Source organism: Pholcus phalangioides, unplaced genomic scaffold (genome assembly GCF_987345545.1).
Source record: "Pholcus phalangioides strain wild (caught in Gottingen) unplaced genomic scaffold, Ppha-v1.0 ptg000013l_1, whole genome shotgun sequence".
NCBI lineage: Eukaryota > Metazoa > Arthropoda > Arachnida > Araneae > Pholcidae > Pholcus > Pholcus phalangioides.
In genome coordinates, this window is record NW_028301606.1 from 15,004,807 (window position 1) to 15,022,922 (window position 18,116).

Here is an 18,116-nt window from a genome sequence, read left to right on the forward strand (position 1 = left end):
TTCGAGCTGATGGACTTGTACGGGTATGGAGACAACCTCATGAATCCATGGACCCTACATGTCAACAGGGGACTGCTCAAGCTGGTGGAGGCTCTATGATGGTATGGGGCATGTGCAGTTAGCGTGATATGGGACCCCTGATATGTCTAGATACAACTCTGACAGGTGACAGGTACGTAAGCATCCTGTCTGATCACCTGCACCCATTCATGTCCATTGTGCATTCCGACGGACTTGGACAATTTCAGCAGGACAATGCGACACCCCACACATCCAGAATTGCTACAAAGTGGCTCCAGGAACACTCTTCTGTCTTTAGACACTTTCGCTGGCCACCTAAATCCCCAGACATGAACATATCGCCCAGAATATATAATCTTTTGCTCTTTAGGTTCCTAATATTAAAGAAAAGGTGAATTCATAGTTCAGTTTCACATTGTCAAAAATCTAACTTATAAACTCTGATGAAAGATTTCATTTTGCTTAATAATTTATTTTTAAATTCTCACTAGACAAAACATAATTAACATAACAAATTTTTTTGGTGCTTTCCCAGAGTAGACATACAGAATAATGAGTCTCAAAACATTGTCTTGATTTTTTTAACTAGGGTTTAGTGTGAGTTGTATCTAGAGTGGGATGCCATCTGTCAATGGTATTTGTGATGTAGTTTGAGGGGTGTGAAAATAAAGTGTTCAATGCAAGTGTACCCAACCTGAGATTTTATTGTGGTGATGCATCTGACTCCAAGAAAAAATACTTCTCTCGAAATTACATGAAATTTTATTTAAGATGGGACAAGAGCACATATGTTCATTTCATATGAGTGCTGGAAGTCAATTTCTTTCACCCCGAACACAACTATTATTGAACATATCTGGGATGCCTTGCAACGTGCTGTTCAGAAGAGATCTCCACTCCCTCTTACTCCTACGGATTTATGGTCAGCCCTGCAGGATTCATGGTGTCAATTACCTCCAGCACTACTTCAGACATTAGTCGAGTCCATGCCACATCATGTTGCGGCACTTCTGTGGGCTCACTGGGGCCCTACACAATATTAGGCAGGTGTACCAGTTTTTTTGGCTCTTCAGTGTATAAAGTACTTGGTGATAATAAGCGTACACAGAATTTTCTCAAGATGGAAGGGGGATTTTCAAAATTGTTTTTTTTCTGAAGACAGTGTTTTTTAAATTTCTTCCTGCAAAATAACGCTATCATCTCAGAGTCAGAAGTCCAAAACCCCCTTTGCGTAAGCCAATGTTCATGATACATGGTGAGTATGTAGCCTATCAAGTTTAATACATGAAGAATGTATAAATTTTTAAGTAAAACTTGATACATACTTCATGGAGAAAGAAATCCTATATTTACGAAAAATTTGACATAGTTTATAGCAGTGGTTCCCAAACTTTTTTAAACTTGACCCCCTTTGACAAAAATTTTATCAGCAACCCCACCCCTAACAAATGATTGACTATGTCCTGTTTTCCAGGACATTCTTGATTTTTTCGTTAATGCATCTGCTTTGATTTCCAAAATCAGTGACGAATGAAATAATATTTTATTGGCAGAACTGTTTTATTATGAGATTTCAAACTACCCACAGGGGGTTTTTTTCCCGCTTTGAATTCTGCGGAGGGTGTCATCAACAGAGCCACAAGTTAGGGTGGAATGCTTATCATGTGCAGAGTGGGTAACCAAACTCGGTCACCATTACCCCATCACCAAACTCCTAACCCAGTGCAAGAGAATGTTTCCTTTTGCGGGAAGAATAATTTTTTTTAATTTGAATATTCATAACATTTTCATGGTTGTGGCACAGCCACCCTTACTTTATTATGCAAAATATTTTTCAACTACATGAGTATCTTTTATTATAGCGAGTGCCCATCGTACTCCCTACAATAATTTTGATCCCCGCCATTTCTCTTCTCAATATTTTTAAGCCCTCCCAAAATTTTGAATGACTTTACTACCTTCATCAAAAGAGCTTAATAAATGACATGCTAGTATTGTCATTCAAAATATAAGAGGTAGGGTATTTCCTTATACATTCACATATTACTTATTGCGCTCTGTGTTTTTAATTTTTAAAAACATTTTAGAATCGATTGATTCTTTCTGAATTCCCCTGTAAAAATATTTACTTCATCTATTGATGAAGTAATACATGTAGAATTTGATACAATCACACTTTATGATACATATAAAATGACAAGTGGCTGTTCAGCTGAGTTGAAGCATTTTTTTAGTTTTGACATAGTGAAACTCCTCTAAGACGGCCACTCGGCGTTCTGCAAAAAAATTACCACCCTCAAAAGTGACCACAGAATAGGGGTTATATGACAGGAAAAGCACATTTCTCGAAGGGGGGGGGGGTCAAAATAACGGTTTTCAATGTCACAACAAAAACTTATGCTCAATTTATTTACAATGTCCACAAAACATAACATGTACAGTGAAACCTTGCTACAATGATACTCGATATAACGTTAAATCCCTCTACAACATTATTTTACAAATATCGTTTGGAACAGCCTATAGTCTGTAATGTTAAACTTCGCTCGATAAAATGATATCGTTTACTATGATAAATCCCACAATAACAATATTTTTAGGAGGATTTTGAAACCTTACTTTTATTATTTTTATTTATTTTTTGCTTGAAATATCCTTCAGTATATATTTTTTTAACTCGTGTCACATGGTTCAGTTCTTCTGAGGACGTCTAATAATATCGATGTTGAGCATCACCTTATCACCGAAAGGCGTCATTCAAGTATTACGTCAGCATCGATGGGGGGAGGGGGTTTGGAAGATGCTTACGTCATCAACTACCCTTTATGAAGATATGAAATATTCTTAATGGAATCTTATTCAGTGCGCCAAGAACGGAAAAAACCTTTCGATAGTTATTGGGCATTAGAACTAACATTCTACCTATTGATAAGTCCCCTAAAGAGCCACTTTAATAATCTCTAAATGTTTCACGAATCCTCTAAGTGCTCTGGAAATGTTTCCGGGTCACTTGAGTACTCTGGAACTGTGCCATGCATCACTCAAGTGATCCGTAATTATGCCACAGATCACTTGAGTAATCTGGGAATGTTCCGCGGGTAACTTGAGTAATGTAGAACAGCACTGGGGGCCGCTTAAGTGCTCTAAAACTGTGCCACATGTCATTCAAGGGATTTCTAAATGTGCCACAGATCGTTTAAGTGTTCTGTAACTGTGTTGCAGGTTACTTAGGTGATCTTTGAGGCCTACTTCAGTGAACTGAGAATGTGCCACGGGCCACTTAAATGCTCTGGAATTGTGCCATGGGTAATTTAAGCGATTTGTAAATGTGCTGCTTAGTTCATTTTTACAAAATTAGGTTTGGGGGGGGGGACAAGCCACATCAGATAACCTTCAGGGCCACATTTGGTATGTGGGTCAAGGGTTTACCATATATGGCTTAAAGGGTGGGTCGCAATGAATTTTTTAAAGATAAATTTTGAGTTCATAACTCAAAAACTTTGAAATTAACAGAAATTGATTATAATAACATATAAAGGTATTTTCTTCCAAAATTTTAATTTTTTTAAAAAATATGTTTTGCCTTAAAAAAAATTCGTCTGGGGGAGGCGCACAATCCCCCACGATCCCCGTGTACGTTTCTGATCCCACCAGTATGTGTTAGGAGGTAAGGGGCTGTGATGACAAAATTTTGCTGAAAAGGGGGGGGTGGGGGTCAAAAATGGCTAAAAATTTGCTTACGCAATACTTGAACTGCCATACTCAAAAGCACATTTTTTGGTGATACTGAAAACATCAATTTAGAAAAGTTGCCAACAGCAGTATTTTACGCATTATGATAATGTTTTCTCTCAATGTAACGACAATTCCTTTACATATACAAGATATTTTTTCTTGGTCACTGTTGTTCTACTGAATCTGAAGAAAGTAACCTCAAAGCCGAAACTCCCACATCCTTTACCTATTCAGTTCATAGTCTATATTTGTCTGGTTTACCCTGTCACCCCGAGAGCAAATTTTTAAACTGTCTCACCAGCTAGCAGCAACCGTATATAGCATTTAGTTTGTGTCATCCTATTTACAAATGTTTTCAATGTATGATAGTGTCATACATGAACAGAAAATGTTATTGATCTGAAAAAATATTTATGCTGATGTATAAAAATTATAAGGTTATACAAAAAGAACTACCAGCTCTGAATGCACTAGGAGGCAAAAAAAAACTCACAAAAACTTGTTTTTTAGACTCTTATCTACAAGGAAGTGGCCATGAACAGGTTGGCTGCTGACAGCATACAGAGGTGGCCACAGAATGGAGGAATGTCTATGAAGCCTATTCTAAATTCTGAAGAAAACTGCTGCAAAGTGGGGTGGGCGCAGAGGGGAGTTTCATTGTAGTTTTACTTATGTTGTGGGAAATATGTTATTTTGACGTTTTCATTTTGGGGAATGTCGCATGATCCCCAGTTCATTAACGCAACCCTCAGGGGTTCGTGACCCAAACTTTGGGAACCACTGGTTTATGGTGAATACAAATTTTTGAGACTGCAACTGAATAGGTGAAAATTAATATTCTTTCCCAGCTCAAAGGATTCATAATAACCAGAGAATAGTATTTCCATAAATATGGTTTGTTTAGATGTTCAGATAAATAATATTTTCTATGTATTTAAAAAGTTGTAAAATTGTGTTTTCTTGGCTATTTATTTCCCAGATATAATGTATGACTCAATGTATTGATTTTTCTTGAATCTATCTAGTTAGCACTGTCTCACAAAATTCTGATACTAAATGTCATGGAGCAAATATGTAATGAGGCATTGAAATCTGTGGAAAAGCAAGTGGCTACAAATATTATTGAGTTAGCTGTGGAGGAAATGGTTTCTACTAAAGTAGGTGGCTACAGCAGAATGTGTCGCATCATTTTTCATATTTAGTGTATATTCTTTTATTTTAAGTGATTCATTTTCTATTATAAGATTCACATTTTGCTACTCTGTAATTGGTATTGCATTATTAAAACATGAAAGGTTGGTATGACATGAACTGATTGAAAGGTTCAAAACAAAATACAATCAGTTCAATCAGATTTGAGATACTTGTTTTAAATATTCATGCATTTCAATGAAACATACATGGTTTTGTGGATCTTGTTTACAGAGCAAAATTCTTTTTAGATATATATTTTTTCTTTTTGTCTACCATATATATGACATATAGTTAAGTTGAAGTTATTATTTTTTTAAAGCTGCCAGGGTGCCAAATTCCATCAGGACTTTTTTCTTTACTATGTATAGTATAGAAAACTATTTTATTGATCATTCTACTTTATTTATCAACTTATAATAATCATGGTAAAATGTAAAACCGTTTCTTTTCTTTCTTTATATACGCCGCCTATTTTTTCTAATTTACTCTGTCTCAAATTAAATGATATAATTTTGCTTTTTAACATTTTTCAATATGGATTAATTTGGTTTTTTAACCTTTTGCAGTGTGGTTTTTCTCCCATAGTGTACCCAAATGTTTAAATTTTTTCCTATAGGTTTTAGGAAAATATCTGCTCTTCAAAGGGTTAAAAAATCAGCCTAAACTTTTGCTGTACTTCCCTGTTTAATTGTTTAGTTTTCTGTTAGGAAAACTTCATCAGCTATTTTTAAATATAAAAATCATTATATATAATAATGGGTTAATGGACAGAAAAGAAAATTACTATTGTGCTTTATTTATTTCAATTGTTGAAATCAAAATTTCCTACATCCGCAGGAAATAGTCCCAGAATGGCAGAATGTAGCCAGTGGAATCTTAGTATCCCTTGGCCGTAAATTTCATCACACTGTTATGGATCACCTTTTCTCAAAATTTCAGCCTGGAGTTCTCCCTCACTTTTTTGTACTGCAAACAATGGCAAATCTAGCATCTGTCAATGGTCAGTAAAATTCATTATTATATTACAATTTCTTTTCATTCTTTTGATCAATTAATTTGTGAACCTTGTTAGTACTGATTCTTTTGCTCAGTTGAATCAATGTGAAATTGTATCTTTTTTTTTTTTTTACATCCATTATTTTTTAAACTAATGATTGAAATTTTTTTTTTCAGTTTTTGGTATGGTCCCTTTTCTGAAAGCAGTGCTTGGCGCCTTGCTTCCTCTAATATGTACTGTTAAACAAGAAAACATAAAGTGGATTTTTGCATATGGTAAATTTATTAATTTATCAACAATTTTTGTATTTTTAGTTTCACAACAGAAGTTTGAATTCTTGAAATGTTCAATATTGCATGTGTGTGGAAAATTCGAACTTCAGAAGTTATAATAAAATAATCATGCTGCTATATATAACTAAATATAACTATAATGACTATATGCATAACTATTAAAATAATCTCACTATAGGAACTTTCTAAATTAAACTATTTGAATTAAATTGCCTTGTCAGTATTATTTTACATGCCATTCATTTTTTTATAAATATATATTTTCTGTTACTCACAGTCTTAACATACCATGTTATGTGTTCAATTTTATTCAGTAAAAACATTTTATGTCCTTTAATAATGGTATTCATTTGTTGTTGCGCTATATTTTTTATTTAAATTATTCTTCAGCTCTGGCTCATTTTTCTGAAGCTATTGTTGAGTACCTGGCAAACATTGATAAATCTCCTGATCCAAGTGTTACAAAATCTTGTTTCACCAGTGAAATAAGTAGTGCTTATGATATTCTATTCACCAACTGGCTTCAATCAAGAGAAACAAAGGCATGTAGTGGAAATTTTATATATTTTGAGAGTTATATATATATATATATATGAGTTATCTCTTGATTTTTATCTTTGCATATATTTTATTTTCCCCCCTCCATATATTTTGAAATTCACAGGTGCGTTCTGAAGTAGTAGTTGCACTCGGTCACATGACACATCTTCTGTCTCCAGAAAAGATTGAAGAACTGCTTCCGAAATTCATTCCAGCTGTTTTGTCCATGTACAAGAGGCATCAGGAGTACCAACATACTACACAGGTGAATATTTATTTTGCAAGTCATCTCCGCAGTTAAAGTTTCTGTTGTTTGAAAATCTTGTTTGTTGAATCACTTACTGAAGCCAAAGTTGTAAATTTTTTCAATTGCATGTTGTGATGGTGTTTTTATTCTGTATATTTCACTATATCCGAATGGTGCTTCTCTTGGCAACTACCCCTAAACATTTCTAAAACAGTCTTCATAAAACTTACCCATAAAAGATCTTCCCCCTCAAATTCCCTTAATGAATTAATAATTCTTTAATCACAGAGGTTTCCCATTTCAAATACCTGGGTGTGATAATTTCTGCTGACCTTCAGTGGAACCTCTACATCGATTATATATTTTGAAAATGCCTTTAAACCTTTTTTCTTTGTTGTAACTTCAAATGTTCCACCTGCCACCTCCGACATCTATGCTTCCACACTGATATCCTTCCTGTCCTCTCTTATGCCTGCAAAATTCTAGATCCCCATACACAAAGCATATAGATAAGCTGGAATCTATCCGAAATGAATCTACTCACCTTATTTTAAACTGCTGGTCTTCCTCTGTTTCCATCACACAGCTTAAATGCCAACTTAATATCCTCCCACTTACCTCCCGTAGATATATCACTTGTCTATCCCTACTTTTCAAAATTATCCATGGCTATTTTAACATTGACACTATTCACATTCTAATCAAATCTTCATATTTTTCCAGTAGACTCAATCACTCCCAAAAATTGAAACTTTTTATGTATCCACAGATTGCTTCAAATTTAGTCCTCCCCCCCCTTCATACAAATATTGATTGGGGCAACCTTCCATCAAATTCTGTGGGCTACTTCAATCTGATTTTGTATATAGCATAAATCGCCTGTCAGATCTCATCACTGCACTCTTTTGTATGAGACACGGCCAAACAATATTGTATAAATAAATAATTATTTCTTTGCTCCATGAATCTAAATAATCACTCCAGTCAGTTTCCCCCCCCCCCTTAATTTGATATAAGTGAATCTAAACCAAGTATACTTCAAATTCTAAATAAACTCTGAATGATAAAATGACTATAAAATAAACATTATTAATGGAGAAATAATCATTTTTATTAATGCCTGTCATTTATTCATTTATAGTAATCGATTCATTGAAAAAAAATTATTATACTTACAGGGTCTTTGCATGGTCTTAGATGCTGCAGTTTCGAATAAAAGCAGTACATTGGAACTTCATCTAGATAATATATTGAATGTGTTATTCTCACAGGTGATGAATATTGAATATTTCTATTAATTTTTTTGGTACTTATTGTCAATTATTTTTACCAAATCATTTGAACTTTTTTAGCATAAACCCTTAATTGTATGTAAGGTTGCTATTTATTTCCTTCAGATCTGCAACTTTCCGGACTATACCAATCCTTCAAGTGTGCGAAACCACAATGAGGTTCTCAGATGTTTTGCCGTCCTAAGTGAGTAAATATATCATTTTTGTGTAATCTTATTACTGAGCATTAACAGATGGGTAGAAATTCTATTTATATGAGAAAATTGGAGAAATGAAAAGACATTTTAAGATATAGTGAGAAATCATATGAAATTGGAAGTCGTTTAAAATATTTGTAGGATCAAGATTTTTTTTTTATCACCTAATCTTACATTAGTTTGAGTAGTGAAAAATATGTGCCAGCTTATAAACAGCCTTGATAATTAATTGATTTTGAACTTTTGGTCTTGGTCAGAACCTCTTGAATAATCAAACAAGCAACAAATTGCATGTTTTCAAAGTCACTTTTTTATATATAATTAATATATATAAAAAATTCTATATATAGAATACAAGTTCAATTGCTAATTGATTGCCTCAATCATCAAGTGTCAACTCTTGTAAATAATTTTTTTTAATTTACCATATTTTAACATGTATAAAAACGTTTTTTCAAATATTGGGTCTTAAAATAGGGCAGTTTTTTATACATAGATAATATTATAGATATTAATGAATTACTCAATTCCTTGAAACTTAAATTTTCATAATTTGCAACATCACAAGTCACATGGTCATCAAGCAACAGTGCCCATATAAAGTGCCTGCTGCAAACAATAAGATGATATAGACAGTATGGCATATCACTTTTTTTGCTATTAGCTAGACATTTCCAAAGGAGAAGCTGTCAGGAGGAGTTCTTGTGATGTTCATACAAAGGGGTGGATGCATCAAGATGACACATAAAGCTTTGGTTTTGAGAAGATTTGAAGCGAGAGTCCTGAGAACGTTTTTTTAAGAAGTCGACCATGCTGGCACTAGATCAGTTCAGGGCACACTTAACTGGTGAAACAAAGAAGTCAGTAAAAAAATCAGAAACTCAAATGGCAGTTATTTGTGGTGGCTTTACAAGCTAACTTCAATAGCAGGACATCGGTATCAGCAAAAGCTTCAAGGCACTAAATGAGGGGGTAATGGAGCAAATGCATGCAAGATGTTCACTTCAACCTAACACCAACGGGAAAAGTCAAGAAACCAGATTTTTCCAATTTTTTGGTGAAAGATTTCTTGAATTTTCTACTCAATCAAAAACGTTAATACAGGTAATTTTTGGTAATGACAGGTAATTTTTGGTAATTCAGGTAATGAATCATTTTATGTAGCCCTTCAGCATGGCCCAAGCCCTAGGGGTAAAGGGCTTACATCCCTTGGGACAGAGCCTGGGCCCCCATGGCTATCATTTCAACTTTTTCTGGGAGGAGGGGACAAAGAACATGTACTCAATGTGTATATATATACAATTTTTAGTGTATTTTGAAAAGCCGGGGGGGGGGGCCTGCCTGGCCATGTCTGTTCTTACCGTTTATGTAGCTGATTGCAATGTATCAGATGAGAGTGATGAAGAATTTAATAGTATTTGTGATGAATGAAAAATATATTTTTTGTTTACATCTTAAAATAAAAATACCTCTGTGTTGAAACTTTTTTTCCAAATTTTGAGCCCAAAAACTTGGAGTTCCTTGCTAAAATATAGTATATTGATAAAAACACATGCTAAATTTCTGACGTAACTTTAATTGTTTTATTTATGCAACTAAAATTTATTTTATATTTTTTATTCTATTTTCAGCTACTGTGTATGCTGACCGTGTTCTATCTTTTTTATTACTGAAGCTGGAGACTGCCAATGAAGGGCATCGAATAGGAGCATTGACTGTCATTAAGCATCTTATCAATTCCTCCAGTGGGTACTTCATTAAGTACAATGTACCTCTTTTTCCAGGTATTCTGAGGGAATGCGGTATGAAATTTAGTGCATGTGTTCTCAGATATGCCTGCACTTAGGCTTGACGTGTTAGCTCATTTGCAGTCTGTTTTTTTACCTAATTAGTATCCTCATCTTAGAGAATTTAGTTTGAACAGATTTTTTTTCTTTGCTGACACTTCCATAAGTTTTTAGATTGAGGGTGATGCAAAAACTAGTTCAAAGCATCTTTTTTTAGCATTGAAATTCACTTCTCGTTCTTATAGTAAGATTTCCAATAGTATTTTGGCCAGGTTAGTGATATGACCAGCTTTCTGATTTTTTTAAAAATATCATTCAGAATCTGGTGGATGGTGTTAATATTCTGTGCAACTATATGCTTGGGCAAATGACCTGATTTATTTTGTGGAGGATACAAATTGGATTCTACTGAATTGTTGTTAAAGAAAAGTTACTTCCATATGGTTTTTGTTTGCCTGTCTCTTCAGGTTCTTTTATTGCTTAATTTTAGTTTTTTTTTGCATTGCATGTACACTTTTTTATGTTTATTCAATTGTACGTGTGATTTGGCACTATATGAGATTTGTCTGTAATATTCTCTTGTTCATAATAAGTTGATGGTTTATGATAGATTAGTTTTATGACTATTTGGCTATATTTATTTAATCTGAGCACATATAAACTTTTTTTTCACGCAGGAAGTTCATGCAGCAAAATTCCTCATTTCTCTTGGTGTTCTGTGCCACAATCAATCTTATCATATCCAGTATTTTTGCTTCGTTTTTACACTTTAAAAATCTTTCAATTTTTTAATTTCAAAATGTAGAAATTGAGATTTTGCAGTTCCATTGAAATTTTGTTCTGTTCTTTTTTGTTTATTTGTGTAAAATACTTCAGTTTATCTATTGAAATTAAATTAGTTAAAGTACCACATAATTCTATTGACCATTTCACCATCAGTGTTTTAAATATGACCAATCCCAAAACTTAAAAAAAAAAAAAAACCATATTCCTTGTTTGGACTGTTTTTGGCTATTCACTTTTTTTTAGAATTTTTCAAATTGGCTTTTTGGAAAATCACTGAAGCTTAGCCTGCTTATATTACATTCAAGTATTCTGTATTCCTTATTTGCTAGTAGTAAGTTGCTGGCTAACTACTAAGGAGTCCATTATCCTGAAATGAACCTCTAAAAAAAGGTAATTTCAGATTATTCCAGTTGTGGAACTCTTAACACATTGAAGGTGTAGATATACTGTAAAGGGAGAAAAAGTAACACTGCCGCACTAATCGTAGGCACTGTAAACTTACACAAGTGCTGATATTGCCCATCCTCTGCAAATGCTTTATTTGAATTGTTAGATTTACATATTTTCTTATTTATTAATGTGTTTTCTGACTTCGAATTACAGATGACTACTTGAGGACAAAAATACCTCAAATTATATATGGCTTGAAGATGGTTTTTGATTCAACTAATAAGGTTAGCTAAATACAAATTTTCAAATTAATTTCATGTGGAAATTTGATTTGGATATGTGAGATGGGCGTTTAAATATGTATAAATATCCCTTCCCCGCCCCCTCCTCTCTCTCGTGTTTAAGAAGCTTGGTTTAAAATTGACATTGAATTTCTTGTCATATTTTTAGCCCTTGTTGAAAAGATGACTGCTCAATTTTCACTCATACTTTCCAGATTTTATACATATCTGACTTCACAGCTATCATAGTCATAAAGAGGGGTCATTTGTGACATTCCTCTGAATCGATGAATGCTAGAACTCTGGCAAGATCTGTTCCAGCCCAGCTTCAGGGCAGAGTCTGGAACACATGTATGAGCCAAAAAAAAAAAATAATAATAATATATATATATATATATATATAATTATGGCCTGGACAATTGTTTACTGCTGCGATAATCAGATTTTGTGGTGATAACAGATGAGATAAGGGGAGTTAGAGAAAAGTTCTGGAGCTTTCATTAAGAATGTATACATTCCTCCATGAAACTCCTAACGAATAGGTACATACTGGAATGTGTTGTGCGTATTACTTGTTTTAACTAATGTACCCAACAAAAATTCAATTGAAACCCTGTCTATGCAACACAATAGTGATGAAGCTTATGCAGCCTTCAAGAACTTATTCCAATTTCATAGTACAACTAGCAAAACCATCATCACCCTAGTGTTATTCACAATATTGGTTTGATAAATTGTGAATTCTGATTGGGAAAAACTGTTCTTTCATAATTATATTTGTACTGATGCTAATAGTGTAAAACATCAATTCATAAAACGTGTGTTTTCTAATTCATTTTTCAGGTAAAGAAAGTTACAGCACAAGTCATAGTAGCATTAGCTCATCATGGTTATCTTGAAATTGAGGGAGGTTTAGACATGGTTGGTTTCATCGTTAGTCAGTGTGCACTGGAACCTTCTTCTAATGATGTGAGAGTCTTTACGACTATAGTCATTTAGTGATTCTTTTTTGTTGTGTTGGAAGTTTTAGTATTAAAATGAAGTTTAATTTAATCAAACTTTCATTAAAAATGTTTTTACCCAGTGGTTCTCAAACTTTTGTCACCATGTCTCTCTTGCCTTAGTCAATGATCATCTGCCGCTCCCAAGAATATTCTAGCAAAAAACCACTGCAAAGCATGGAATAGCCACATATCAATGTACTCACCGCAATGCCCTTATCAAAGGTTGGTCCCAGGTTGACTGGTGATGCCCCTAGGGGCTGTGACACACATTTTCAGAATCCCTGCTTTAACGTAAAAGCAAGTGCTGACAATGATGCTATTGTGCCCCCCCCTTTTTTAAATTAATAATGAAAAGAATACTGGCTTTTTTTAAGACTTGTTACTTTTCTTTAAACCAAATCACAATGCAGTTTAGTTGGATATTTTAGAATTTTCAATTAATTTCTCATAACTATTTTTTATTTATTTTTTGCTACCTTTTGATATTGCTATGTTCTGGTTTTATGCTGAATAGAGTGGGTGCTAATGGGAAAAATTGCAGTTTTTGATTTTTTTTAATGAAATAAACATATTTCATTTTTTTATACAATTAAAAATATTTAAAACCAATAAGTTTGGTTGCTTTTGCAGTGATGATCAGTTTTATGAATCAAATCTTTGTCCCATTCAACCCCGACTTCTGAGTCTTACGGGACAAGAAAAATAGACTCTCAAAAAATTGATAAACACTCTGAAATATTATTTTTGCGTAATTTTTCGAGAGTTTCTATGTATAAGTTTAAGTCATAGGTGGAGATAGACTTGAAAGTGTGGGGGATGATGATGATGTCATTTCATATATACATTAGATCAGACGACTCCACCTTTTGACACTGCCCTCCCACGTATCTCCACCCATGGCTGAAGTATAATGAAATGGAAGCTTTGTAGTTTCAATTTTTGTTAAACTATGGTATAGTTCTGATGCCACTATAGAACATTATAGTTTTTCTTCTTGCTCGAGAGAAAATACTTTTTTAGGCAAAACTAATCTGTACAAGATTCATCGAAAGACTAGTTATTTGTGGAGATGAAGATTACAAGGAAGAAAATTCATCACTGCCCCCATGGGGACTCGAACCCCGGTTCTCGCTTGCCGGATGAGTGCTCTACCACATAATCTATGGAAGCAGATAGAATATTATTATATATTATTGATATTCTATCTGCTTCCATAGCTTAGATGGTAGAGCACTCGTCCGGCAAGCGAGAGACTGGGGTTTGAGTCCCCGTGGGGGCAGTGAGGAATTTTCTTCCTTTTAATCTTCATCTCCACAAATAACAAGTCTTTTGATGAATCTTGTATTGACAAGTGGAGAGGACGTTTCTATATGCAAAACTAATCTGTTTGTCGCATTTGAGCCTTGTTTATTCCATTTCATCCTAAAGGCTGAAAGTTTATATTTTTGAAATCTGAACAGAATCTGTTTATCACAAGAAAATTTAACTGAGATTTATGAAAAGTAAAATATTTAAATTATACTAATTAGCAGTATTTTCACCAATGTAAAAAAATTTAATATTTCAAAATCATTCAAACAGAAAACCTTACTTTTCAAAGTGAAAAGCTGATTCTCCAATAATCAGGATGGTTCACTTCTTGTGATTAATGACACCTTGATTGTTGTGATTTAGAGGTGAGAGAAATATTTGAAAGCAATACTAAACTTTGGCTGTGTCTCATTAGCCCATCTCTTTCCCCTTATTTCCATGGAATATTAGTTAGATTGTTTTCAGTTTGATTTGTTTAAAAAAAACTGTTTGAATAAGTCATTTAAATCTGATGGCATAGAAAAGTCTTTATTGAACTTTTTCTTTTTTTTGTTACATTGGATCTAATGTTTCTATATATAGAAAAATTGTATTCCTTATAGTGTGTTATATGCAAATAAATTATAGTTCCTTTTCTAGAGGAAGCAAAATGATATGAATCATGTTAGCAATGATGCTCTCAGAGGGATGTGTGAGAATATTGTTCAGTTGCTTACCACAACAGTTGAGCACATGGAAAATGTAAGGATTTCTTTGATTGCGCCAATGAATATTTCTTTTTTAAAAATATTGATTAACATTTAACTCTTTTAATATTAAGTTTTTTAAATAGAAGCAAAATATCTAGAATTGTATAGTTATAAATAATTACATTTTCAGTTGTTATGCATGAACAGCTGTTATCAAGCATAGTTCCCAGCAACCTGGAATGTCAGGGACTTTTTTTTTTTAGTTTAACGGCTTATGTGCGACAGCATTTGAAACATTTTTTGCGATTTGAAGTTACCTCTCAAAAATGACATACTTTGTAAACGGTAAGAGTGGACAACCTCTGTGTATGTTTTATAATTTTAGTTAAAAGTTTAAAAAATAAGGTTCAGTTCTGTTTTTTTATGGAAAAAATTCTGAAAAATACGGTAATATAAATATTTTGTTTTTCAATTAACATAGTATTTAATTAATGAAATATTATTTATACTAATTGTTTTATATGATTGAATTATCATTGGTAAAAATTAAGAAAAATGTTAACATGATTTAAATTATGTTAACATCAAATTGTTTTTTCTCTTTTATGAGATTCTTTGGCCATATCTGCTGGATTTCTTGCTTGAAGAACCTTTGACTTCAGCTGTGAGCCCTGTCTGTAAGAGTTTGGCTTTGATTTCTGGGAAAAAACGTGAAATGCTAGGAACTGATTTTGACATCCATTTCAGCTGTTTAGGTGTATATTAATTTTCTTGTTTTTAATAGTGTGAATCATAGTTATTACAGATATTCATACAGGATAATTATGTATGGTGTAAATTTACTGTGTTAGAAACTTATGTTAATTTTTTCTACTGTTTATTTCTTTCATAGAGGTGTATGACTGTGTATTGTTAGTATGTAATGTGATCAATGGAATTTATCTTCTATTTTCAAATTTTTTATGGAAAATCCTGAAAAATAAAATACGTTATTTTAAATTGATATCCAGTACAATTGTGTTCAAAAACTGCTGTTTTTTTAGTAATCCTTTTTGGTCTCAAATTCATAAAAATTATTTGTGACAAAATATTTCAGTTCACACTGTAAAAAAAAAAAAAGCACCAAGCACATTCATTTCTGTTAAAATCGCTATGCATTTTCAGCTAAAGTAACAACACCCCAGACCTTATTTGCAAGATTGATTGTGCTGGCTGGCTTTCCACTCGAAGGAAGAAATCGGGGCATTCACATCTTGAAGTTACTGAAAAATATTGCTCCAGCTATCAGCAGAAACCTAAGAGCATTATGGGATACTAAAATACCACAATTAATTCAAGTTCTGGAAAGTAAGCTGTAAATTAATTGTATTTTTTTCCTTTTTGTTTGCATAATTTTGATTTAATTTGTAAAGGCAAGTGTAATTTTTTTTTTTCATAGATGCTGATGCAGCTGAATGGGACCAAAAAGAATGGGAAACTCACATGATGGAATTCTTCATTGAAACTATTGGAGAATATGATCGTGAAGAGTGGACAATAAAATTGGGCAGAGAATTCATATTGCAATTTCCTTTGTATGAAAATTACTCTGAGGATAAGGTAAATTTATCACTTGCTGTGAATATCCCATTCAATAACACCCTCTAAAATCATAATTGTCTATACTGCTTGATTTTACAAACCTTCAATTTACAAATACGCTCCTTATAACGAACTGGACCTCAGTCCCAAACAGTACACCATAGAGCTAATTCCAAAATCTGCTCTATTTTATAAACTCTCATTTCTATTAGCTCTCTATTTTACAAACTCATTTTTCTTCTGCTATTTTTTTCCCTGTTATTTTATTTTTCCAGCTGTCTCCGAGTTCATTGTAATTAAAAGTAAACTTCAATTCTCGGATGTTTTACATGTCTCAAGAGAAAATAAAGAAAGGAGAGGTAGAGAGTTTTCATTAATTGGTCATCACAAACATGCAGGTGCTTTGCAAACAAGTGTCAGGAAGGAGGGTTTGATTGTTGATGGTGACTATGAAGTGAAGATGTGTTGACAACTTTATTCACTCTTTGTATATTACGAATGGATAAACTGGTGGTTTGAGAAAGAATTAACTACCATTCAAAATGAATGATTGATTAATTATCATTGGTATTAATTAATTAGTTTAATTGATTCATTAAATAAACAGGTATTAATTAAATAATTACCATCCATAAATTGACAATTTAAAATGAAAATAAAATTGCATCCAGTAATGAAATACAGAAGTATAAATGCTTAGACATGTCATGAAAGCAGTGGTCCCCAACTTTTACATGCGTAGGGAGGAATGTGTAATTTTTCATGGAAGGGACAACTGCAAATGTCCATATTTATGGCCAAAAGTCAACATTTCATCAGCTTATAGTTTTTACCATTGTTACATAGCAAGTTTTTCTTGGCACCTAGGAAAAGCTGTATTAAATATTTTTTTTTTTTTTATTCAAACGTCTCTTTTGAGTGTATATTTTAGTCAAAACTCTTGCCCGGTTAAAAAGTCTCGCCACAGAGAGCAAGAGGCCTCCAACAATACAATTATTCAATCATTACACTTCACTCATAATTAGAAAAATTGATGGCATATGGAAGCACTACACACAACAAAAATTACACAGAAATAAGTTTCACGTTCAGGTCCACTGCACATAAGCACACATTCCAACATGCACCAATTCATTAGAAGTTTCGCAGAGGAATATTGACGAGGTGCATGTGTGGTTTAGTCAAAACTCTTGAAAATATTGAATTAATGTAGGTGTATTTTATTGTGTCTCACATATTTTAATATTTTTAGTGTTGCTATTAATCTATGCTGTAGATGCACCTTTTAAACATTCCTCTGGGAAATTTAGTGTTGCTACTCCATAAAACTTATATTATGTATGTATTTCCAAAGTGGAATGAGTAAATTTTTATTCCATGAAAAACTAAATTTTTCCTCATAGTATATACTGTTGAAGTTTCTTGGGGTCATCTTAAAGAAAGTGACAAATAAAACATTTGTGGGTCAAGCATTGGATGCTATATTTTCGAATGTGAATTATCAGGTTCCCATCGAGAGGCTGGTAAGTACCATTTCTTCATCCACTGAAATTTCATGTGCAGATATTTTTGTCATTAACATTAAATATTGTTCATTGTATGCATACATACAAAAAAAAATAGCGTGATTGTTCATGCTCAAGATATTTAATACTATTTCTCTCATGTAAAAATTGTCTTTTTTTTTTTAAATACACACTAAGGTGTTGATTGCAGTGATTGAAAATGTTGAAGTTTTTCTAAGCCTGTAATTTTTTAATGCGTTACAGAG

General features: G+C 33.0%; 1 protein-coding gene across 2 annotated transcripts in view; it reads left to right on the plus strand.

The window, feature by feature from the left end:
- c11.1 (maestro heat like repeat family protein c11.1) overlaps positions 1-18,116 on the plus strand; it is a 45,112-nt gene that overhangs the window by 4,042 nt on the left and 22,954 nt on the right. The window contains exons 5-19 of one of the 2 annotated variants that reach the window (XM_089240785.1): positions 4,782-4,913; positions 5,788-5,950; positions 6,124-6,222; positions 6,631-6,782; positions 6,905-7,045; positions 8,206-8,298; positions 8,425-8,503; positions 10,148-10,300; positions 11,693-11,763; positions 12,604-12,729; positions 14,715-14,816; positions 15,375-15,519; positions 15,929-16,111; positions 16,203-16,363; positions 17,749-17,868. In XM_089240785.1, coding sequence (XP_089096911.1) covers positions 4,782-4,913; positions 5,788-5,950; positions 6,124-6,222; positions 6,631-6,782; positions 6,905-7,045; positions 8,206-8,298; positions 8,425-8,503; positions 10,148-10,300; positions 11,693-11,763; positions 12,604-12,729; positions 14,715-14,816; positions 15,375-15,519; positions 15,929-16,111; positions 16,203-16,363; positions 17,749-17,868 — 1,920 coding nt within the window. The remainder of the gene's footprint in view (positions 1-4,781; positions 4,914-5,787; positions 5,951-6,123; positions 6,223-6,630; positions 6,783-6,904; positions 7,046-8,205; positions 8,299-8,424; positions 8,504-10,147; positions 10,301-11,692; positions 11,764-12,603; positions 12,730-14,714; positions 14,817-15,374; positions 15,520-15,928; positions 16,112-16,202; positions 16,364-17,748; positions 17,869-18,116) is intronic. The other variant, XM_089240786.1, reaches the window with a different exon arrangement.